The sequence below is a fragment of the Dreissena polymorpha genome, chromosome 15 (genome assembly GCF_020536995.1).
Source record: "Dreissena polymorpha isolate Duluth1 chromosome 15, UMN_Dpol_1.0, whole genome shotgun sequence".
NCBI classification, from domain to species: Eukaryota; Metazoa; Mollusca; class Bivalvia; order Myida; family Dreissenidae; genus Dreissena; species Dreissena polymorpha.
The window spans coordinates 43,536,742-43,546,711 of NC_068369.1; the positions used below are offsets into that span (position 1 = coordinate 43,536,742).

Below are 9,970 nucleotides of genomic sequence, written 5' to 3' on the forward strand. Positions count from 1 at the left end.
ATAATTGTTACTGTAATAAGTTAACACATCCGCAATCCCCTGCTTGATGTATTGGATATGGTGTCCACCTATTACCCTGGAGGTCATGGGTTCTATCTCCACTTTTGGAGCGTTTTTTAGATCTCCCATAAAGACTCCCAATTACTGGTTCTACCTGGGAAACGGACTCAAGTATGTATAATAAGCATTAGGACTTTGATGAAATCGAGCCTAAATAGTTAGGAATTAACTAAACCTCTGCTTAGCAAAAAGGGTTTACCCAAAGGGGATTAAGTTGGCGATATATGGAACATCATAGAACATTTTCGAGGAGCAGATAGTTGCCAGTTTGTCCTTCCTTACTTGCTTCCGTCACACTTTTGTTACAGCCTTCTCATAGCGCCTTCAATATTTTACAGATCTCTTACATACATTGCATGGACCTGTACCTTTCGATGAGGTTTGAGGTCACTGGGGTGAAGGTCAAGGTCACTGAGCTAATAATAGATTTTCTTAAGGTCACACTTTGGTCACAGTTTCTCATAGCAAACATAAGGTGAGCTTCCTTCGTTTTCAATGATTCTTGTTTTTACCAATTTCAGAAGCAAAAGCAATGTGGGGTCATTTGTAATATTTTTTAGCAAAGCTAATCTGTAAGTATTACTATAAGGTCAAGGGGAGATGATGAATTCAAGTACGTGAGATTTATTTGTGAATACCTTTTATTGCTTCACCAAAAGGGACGTACCCTTAGTCCCTCCGTCTGTCTATCCATAAATGTGAGATTCTACTATAAATCGGAAAAGTTACAAGTACATAATCCTCTTATTACAGTGGTATTTCTTTCCCTTATGCAAGGCTAATATTTCTCAATATCTTTATTCTTATAACTGAAGATTCATTTATTTTCGTTGTCATAAAATTTAATGGATGCATTAAATGTGGTATTTTTATTTGATGTTGAATTCTTTAAATTTTTGTTATAATATCGGATATAAAATTTTGACTTCAACAATTGTTGGACCTTTGATTTTGTTCTTGAGGGGACCCACAAAAATCCACAAATATAGGTATTACAGTATAATGCACCCCACCAGTCCTGTTCTTAGTGAACAGTAAGGCTGTCAGGGGATTCTATTTAGCGATATAAGAAACTTCATTGATGCTTAGAAAGTTTCCTTTTGGACCCATTTCAGAAGCTGCGCAAGTCCTGCAAAGCGAATCCCGGTGATCCCAAACTCCAGACGCAGCTTTCCGAGAAGGAGAGGACGCTACGGATACTCGAGGCTCAGATCAAGAAACCTGCCTGGACTTGAGAACCTGGGAAATCGAGACACACAGCTGCACAATGTATGTGGTAGGGGGGGACATAAAGACACACAGCTGCACAATGTTTGTGGGGGGGGGGGGACATAGAGACACACAGCTGCACAATGTTTGTGGGGGACATAGAGACAAACAGCTGCACAATGTTTGTGGGGGGACATAGAGACACACAGCTGCACAATGTTTGTGGGGGGACATAGAGACACACAGCTTCACAATGTTTGTGGGGGGACATAGAGACACACAGCTGCACAATGTTTGTGGGGGGGACATAGAGAGACACACAGCTGCACAATGTTTGTGGGGGACATAGAGACACAGCTTCACAATGTTTGTGGGGGGACATAGAGACACACAGCTGCACAATGTTTGTGGGGGGACATAGAGACACACAGCTGCACAATGTTTGTGGGGGGACATAGAGACACACAGCAGCACAATGTATTTGGTGACATAGAGACACACAGCTACAAATTGTATGTGGGGGAGGGGGGACATATAGACACAGGTGCACAATGTATTTGGTGACATAGAGACACACAACTGGGGGGTTTTGTGGTTGATATCTGGATACATATACCCTCAATAAGGTATTTTAAGTATTTGAGCTCTGAAACATAGTTTTAGAGGGGTTTTATTTGAGCTCTGAAACATAGTTTGAGACGGGTGTATTTGAGCTCTGAAACATAGTTTGAGAGGGGGTGTATTTGAGCTCTGAAACATAGTTTGAGAGGGGTGTATTTGAGTTTGAAAAATAGTTTGAGAGGGATTTTATTTGAGCTCTGAAACAGTTTGAGAGGGTGTATTTGAGTTTGATACATAGTTTGAGAGCGGTGTATTTGAGTTTGAAACATAGTTTGAGAGGGGTTTTATTTGATCTCTTAAACATAAAGTTTGAGAGGAGTGTATTTGAGATACTCTGTGAACTACTGTGTTTGTCGGTGGCTTAGTTAGCATAACATGTATTGATTTTGTGGAGGAAACTACTTTAAAATTTCACAAGCGATCAAACTGAAAATGTGTCATCTCCATAAAGACTAGTTAGTCCCCTACCGGTTTCACCGGAGGGGACTTATGGTTTGCGCTCCGTCTGTCAGTCAGTCTGTCTGCCTGTCTCTCACACTTTTCTGGATCCTGCGATAACTTTAAAAGTTCTTAATATTTTTTCATGAAACTTGGAACATGGATAGATGTCATTATGGACATTATGCACTTCATTTCATTTGTTCCTACGTCAAAAATTATGGTTGCTATGGCAACAAATAGACTAGAAAAACTGCTGAAATGGTGGTTTTCTTGATCCTGCGATAACTTTTTAAGTTCTTAATATTTTTTCATGAAACTTGAAACATGGATAGATGGCAATATGGACATTATGCACGTCATTTTATTTTGTTCGTACGTCGAAATTCTGGTTGCTATGGCAACAAATATATTTTAAAAAATCTGAAAATGGTGGAATTTCTGACAATGGTGGAGCCGGTAGAGGACTTATATTGCTTGACAATAGTCTTGTTGTTCAAGACACTTTTTATGCTCAAATGATCCACACAATGAAATTATCTGACTAATTGTCGGATATTACTCACTTTTTTACCAAGCGTATGTTTAAGTATCACAATAAAGTTATTTCTAAATGAGGAATTTAAGTGCATTTTAAGATTTATCAGAGAAGATTTGTTTACCGTATACCAGCTCTTTTTTTTTCTTAGCTAGATTTTGTTTTAAATCATAAAAATTACCAGTACATCATCCTCTAACTTCAGTGTTTTTTTTTGTCTTCCAGATGCCGTCCATAAATGTGGATGAGGTAGATTATTCCTCACCCATTGGGGTAAGTTAGGACTAAGAGCTTTAAATTAAGGAAATAAGTTGGTTTATGATTATCTCCCTTGACAAATAAAAACCAAGGTAGACCAAATAAGAACATAGGGTTAGCTATTTGGAATCCTTGGATTAATTGCAGTTTTCTGTTGTGATTGTGTATGAATTGAATATTTGTTGTTATATGAATGCAAACTTTAGCAGGTAACATTTACATATTTGAGTAAAGATATTTTGAAAAGCAACAATACAAATGAATAATCCAATGACTTCATAAATAACAGAGATAAATCTTCAATATGTTATGCATAAGGATCACCAATAAAAACCGAGTTAGCTATCTATATGTACCTATCTGTCTAGAGAAAATATTGAGGGGAAGTAACTGTCTAAGGTTTCATGTTTTCACTGCTTTTTCTCTTCTCATTTGGAAGAGGCCATATAGACTCTTGATTATTGGAAGAATTATTGCTTAAATAGCTGTTTTAGAAATGGCAAAGCAGGTGCAAGTTTTGATTATGGGGAAACCTGCATGATTTCAAAGAAAATTTGCACTTTTCCCCCGCAATTTATAGTAAATGCATGCTTTAAAACCCATTTTTTTAAGTGTTTAGGTCATATTCCTAAAATGAAGAGAAAAGCCCTGAAAACACATAATACATTTTATCTCAATCAAACATTTATCTTATATTCTGTATATTCTTGTTAGATACTTTCTAAAATTGTGTAGGCTTTTCAGCAAGGTAAACAATATATACTTGAAGTGTTGATACATGAACCTGTCGTATTACAACAATGATTAGGTGCTATGCTGTATCCTTCAACATTGCTTTAACCCTTTCCTGCTCATATATGCATTATCACATGGTTGAAGTCCCTAAGAAAATCTAATTAAATTTAAAGATCTTTCTGACGAGATTTAAGTTTGAAAGGCCTAATTTAAAACCCCCTAATCTACCAGTGAGCAGCAAACAGCATAAAACCTAGACTTCAAGTCATTGCAGGCTGTTCTGGGTTTTTTTGGTTGTTGCATATAGCCATTTCAATTTTGCTTTTGAGCAGAAGTGTTACAGCAATTTGCTTATGTATTTTCTGCTTTCGTTATTTAGGGAATACAGTATGTATGTATTTTGTCTTCTTTGTCTTATAGAATATGACAAAGTTAATATGATATTTATTGAATGAAATAACTGAGGGTAGAAATATGTTAAATTTATTGATGAACCATATTGTGCAAAAGTAAAGATTTAGTGTTCAATAGATCATATTTTTGTTAGCACTATCAGCAGTGAATGATCCATGATTATAATGTAGTGTTCACCAAATACATGCAGTGGATTGAAGATCTTCTGCATGTACACACTATAGCTTAGTGCCTCTGTTTTTCTACCGTGCCATTCTGTCCCCATAGCAACCATCCAAGGAACGGAAGCACCAGAAACACAGCTCTTCCCCAGGGGCAATGTTTGGTGCAGCAGAACCGCCGCAGCAAAAGGGCGTGAACGTCTGTCGATCGAAATCAGACGTGTCCACCAGAAAGAATGCTCTTTCTGAGTACATGTTTGGTGCCCCAACATATAAACGCACTGAGTCGAGTCCTGAGGTAGCCATGTTGTTTCAAGCAATATTTTCATATTCTTTGGAATGCTGTGAAATTATGATAATGATGTAGTCTGGAAATTGAATAGATCAACGTGAATAGAAAATAGTACTACAATTTAGTACTAGTAATTGTCTGTTATCAGATGAGTATTTTTGATGCAAGAGATAACAGATTTTTAGTATATTACAAGGCAAATAATACACTATGTATATAATAGCTTAAAATGGTGTTAAAGAATGCTTAAAGATTAAATCTATTGGAACAATAATTTAATTGTCTTGGCGAAGCCATGGAAGGTTGATTCAAAATGAGCAACATTAATTTTCATGATTTTTCAGCATTACTGTATCCACTAACTGGAACCAACAAGTTTTCACTGTGTTCCATGGGCAGTTCTTCCTGCTTGAATGATCTGCCTGTTTGGTATGGTTTTGTTCAGTGACATGCTAAGACTCAACCCTGCCGTTGTGTATGCCCTGTTATCGTGCATCCCTATGACAGCTGTATGGGTTTGGTGCCATTGTGTTGCCTTTTTTGGCTGATGTTGTACAATATTAACAGTTATGGTTATTTTTAAGGTGTTTTTGAGGAGGGTTTGGATAAGAATAAGATTAATAACATTCAGAAATATGTTAGAAGAAAGTTAACTCAACTATTCTCCTAATAGTCAAAGCTTTACCACTCGCCCAAATCCTGGTGCTGTCTTCAGCATCCATGTCTGTGTAATGCATTCATCTCCATAGCACTGTTTCTACTATTCAATTGAATCTTCACTCTTTTGTTAGGTATGTCACTGGCCAAGTTTATTAACTCTGACATGAAATTCAGCAGGATTATTCTTCCATTTTTGTACTGAAAAAATGTGGGTAAAGGTGCAACTTCTCCGTATCACTGTTTTCTGCTACAGGTATTCAATTGAAACTATACACTTGTGTTCTCTGGGTCATGTCCATTTTGGTACTGATCATTTTGGTAAATGTTTGCATTATAATACTCCATATCTTTGTATTAACATCCGCTATTGAAATAAAACATTGCTTATGTGTTAAGGTTCTTTTGGAACATTCACTGACCAAAGCCTATAATTTTACTAGCATCAAAGCATGATTATGCTCCCTTTTGTACTTAAAAGTCAGGATTTGGTTTGAGTGCAAGTCTAAATTCAGGTTAAATTTAACATCTACAGATATTTACACTCGTTTTTGGGATTATTATGCGTGGTCACATAAGAAGGCATATTACTAGAAACTTGCAATTCAGCAGAATTATGCCCCATAGTGTACTTTATATACTGAGGAAATGAAAGTATATGAGTGTCTGGCACTCTTATCTCTTGCTGACATGCAGATCTAGCATGTAGTTGCATTGGGTCAGTGGGGTTCAAGGTCACTGTTGCTAAAAATAGACATTTGCTCTTAATAACTTCAGTTTATGATGAAGAAATATATGCGGTTAGTGTATATGTAGGTAGGTTACAGGATGATCTAGCAAAGGATTTCATTTAGGGCAGATGAAGTCAAGGTCACTGTTACTAAAATAGAAAGAATTTATGCTTGATATCTTAAGTTTGGATGGAGGTATTGTGCTTTTATTTTCTTAGAGGTGGCTTTTTGGGGTTGCATTAGGGACATTGTTACTTTATATTGAACAATGATTCTTCTCTTAATTTTGAATTTAGATGGACATATTGTGCTGGACCTTTTGGGAAGGTAGCTTACATGCATACCCTCTTTAAAAGTTAATCATATTCAACTTAAAGTATTGGTCAAAAGTTCCAAGTCTAATTTCCTGGTTGGGTCACATTTCTTTTGTGAACTTATGAATGTTTGTTTGTGGTCATTTTATCTCGTGATAGGAGATGTACATGATGCTATCAAAGTGGATGAATGGTCAAGTGCAATGTCGTGCGACAACTCTTGTTTGTTTACTTGTCAATGTTTATTAATGCTCCCCCAAAATTTATTTTGGGGGGAGCATATAGTCGCCGCTTCGTCTGTCCGTCCGTGTGTCCGTCCGTCCGTGCACAATTTTTGTCCGGGCTATTTCTCAGCAACTAATGACCGGAATTCAATGAAACTTTATGGGAAGCTTCATACCAAGAGGAGATGTGCATATTATCAGCGGGTTCTGGTGGGATGATTTTTCACAGAGTTATGGCCCTTTGAAATTTTCTATAAAAAAATTCTTGTCCCCCCCCAACTACTGTGCCCTCAAGAGGTTTCCTTTTATCTGAATATATAGTGCAATATTGTGACAAAAAAAAACTTTGGGTAGCATCACCCGTCTCCGACGGTTTCTTGTTTCATTTAAAAAAATAAAAAAGTGCTTTTCACACGTACAAAGGTAACTTTTATGCTCGAAAAAGATATTAAACAGCTTAAATTTTGTGTCTGATCTTTGTGACTGGCTCCTTATATTTCTCTTTGAAATATGTTATAAATACAGCTGTATTTGCTGTTCTCAGGTGTCACAGTCAGTTGAGCAGTCAGTAATGCAGTCAGTTACACCCTCGGTTATGACTGTACCAAAGAAAGTCAAGAAAGTTCCAGTTTTAAAGGATTTCGGCGAACTATGCCAAAAAAATTAAAACACCAGTAAGGCAATTTGGTACCAGTTTTCACTACACACGTTTTTTTAAGTGTTCTATCACTTTGTCACCATTTTTGGCAGGGGTGTTGATGTTGAATAGTTTTCTGATTTCATTTGACAGTTTGAAATTATCAACCTCTGTGTTTATTTGCGCACTACTAACAGATTGTCTTTTTTTCCAGGTGCATGTATGTTAAATGATAATGTTACATCATTATTGATTGTTTATAGTTTGGTGCAGGTTTGGCCGCATGGAGTTATGAATAACAGCATTGACACTATCTTTATAGGCCTGTTTGTATGGCATTATTGGAAGAGGTTGGATTATTTTGTTGGTTGCATTATTTGCAGGATTGCGCTTTAGAATTTATTTATTAATGGTTAATGTATTTTTAATTGTGATTTGTAATTGTTTCACTAGACCAAGTGTGTGTCGTTTAAGAATTTTAGCAGTAGAAAATTTGATTGTATACATATTTATTTAAGTAACTTGGTATACAAAAAATATGTTTTAAGTTGTGATGTGAAAGCTAGGGAACAATTATTGGTGCCTGTGATGCAGTGCAATGCAACATGCATTAATGGGATTTTATCTTAGTAGAAGTGTATGTACTTATTTTCAATCTTTTAATAATAACATTAGCTAATAGTATAATTGTATGTTCTTTAGTTTTCATATTTTATAAATAGCATACGCTAAACTACAAACATAAACTTTATCTTGATGGTTGTTACATATCATGTGAAAATTCAGGGCCCAGTTGTTTGACCCTGATCCTTGGGGCTCCAGTTCTTTGGGCGTGGCACACCATTTTAGGCCACAAGACAGGGGTTGTTTTTTTCTCAGATGGCTTGCAGCCGGAGCAAAATACCACAACAACATTGAATACCTTACATTGAAAAATAAATAGCTGGAAATCGAAGCTTTAATAAAAATTAAGTCCCAACTTTTGTGAGTCTAGTGGTAAGTTAGGTTTGAGTGCAGGGGACGCTATCATTGCTCACATCTGGGGGCCTCCGGCAAGGAAGGACCTAGGAAACTTAAAAATGCACCATCCTTTAACCCTTTCCCTCTCAGGAGGGAGCGAAGTGAAAATGGCAATGTTCAAACAGCATAGACCCCCAGAACAGCCTGTTCAGGTTTTATGCTGTTTGCTGCTCATTAGTATTTAAGGGTTGGAAATGAGACCTTTAATCTTGAATCTAGTAAGATAGGTCTCAAATTGAATTAAACTTTCTAAGGGACTACAAATGCTTGGAAATTATGGTATCTAAGTGGTAAAAAAGGGTTAGGATACAGTAGCATCTGATTAACTGATTACTGATTAATAATGTGCCCAATAAATTGATATATTTTGACTACGAATCTTATGTGAACATAGAAATAGAATTTTTGTCAAGAGGCTACATTTCGTTTACGTGTGGTGGATGTTTGTGAAGGTGTCTCTCTGTTTTATGTTCAGCGCTCCGAGTCTCTTCGCCGTAGGCTCAGTACCAAAATGACAATTCGCAAGGTAAAATCTGCCTGCCAGCTTGTCGACAGAGTCCTTTTGCAGTTTTGAACATTGGCATTTAATTGGTGGAATTTATTTTCGCCTAACTTGGACTAGGTAGCATTTTGTTTGAGAAAGCCATTTAATAGTTTTTTCCCGTTGGATACAGGGCTTTGATATTATTTTTTTGACATTGTAGGTCATTAATATTACAATCCGTTATTTTGTGATGTCCAATATATGGCAAGTCTGCCATGGACCCTGTGTATTTCACACACTTTAATTTATTAAGTTTATAATCTCTGAATTTTCAAGAGATAAATAAATATATTGTTTCTACGATTAACAATAAACACATTGGGAATTTCTGCAAAAGGAATATGTCTTGTCTTGTGAAAAATTATAGCGTTTGTGAAAGTAGTGTGTTTGTGTGTTTGAAATCGTCATAATCTGTAGACATTTTGCCTGCAGTTTCACTCGTGTCAGATCATCAGAAGAAGTTGTGGTCCTCTTCATCATTATAATCATAACTACTAAAGCATGTATTGCGCAATAACTTGAACTGGGTGTGTATGTAACTTGATATAAAAAAGTTTTTTTAAAGCAGATTACAGTTACAATTAAACTTCCTGGAAACTGTTAACTTTATTTATTCCGCTATATCTATGGTGGGATGTGTGTACTATCCAGGGTTTTTTTTTGGCCCGATTTTATAGCCGAAATTCGGCTATGTTCCCAATCCCAAAAAGTATAATTTTTTCCCAAAAATGTGGCAAAAAATTCCCAATTGCCAAAAATTTTTTTTTTTTTTTTTTTTGGAAAGAAGTCTTTTGTGTATTTTATCTCAATTTTAATACAATTACATCTAACAAAGTATTATATGATTTTTTCTTTTAATTTGAATGATTATAAAGAGTTAAATCAAATTTAGTCTTTCTCTAATCAGTGGACTTTTCGTGTGGAAAAAAAGGCTAATGAATTTATTTTCCCAATTTCAAGAAAATGCCGATAAAATTCCCAATTCCAAAGCCATGGGCTATCTTCCCAAAAAGTGGAAAAAAAACACCTGCTATCACTTTTTTAAGGGCATCGCATAATCTGTCCTGCAGACAAACATTTGGGGTTGTTAGACATATCTGTAATATATGTTATTAAA

At 36.1% G+C, this 9,970-nt stretch overlaps 1 protein-coding gene across 8 annotated transcripts in view; it reads left to right on the plus strand.

The window, feature by feature from the left end:
• The window catches only part of LOC127861002 (rho guanine nucleotide exchange factor 12-like), a 71,348-nt gene extending 66,718 nt beyond the window's left edge, over positions 1 to 4,630 (plus strand). For all 8 annotated transcript variants that reach the window (XM_052399339.1, XM_052399336.1, XM_052399338.1 and 5 more), the window contains 3 exons: positions 1,176 to 1,329; positions 3,092 to 3,139; positions 4,541 to 4,630. In XM_052399339.1, the coding sequence (XP_052255299.1) occupies positions 1,176 to 1,295 (120 nt within the window). In that variant the 3' untranslated portion in view covers positions 1,296 to 1,329; positions 3,092 to 3,139; positions 4,541 to 4,630. The remainder of the gene's footprint in view (positions 1 to 1,175; positions 1,330 to 3,091; positions 3,140 to 4,540) is intronic.
• Positions 4,631 to 9,970: the final 5,340 nt, after the last annotated feature.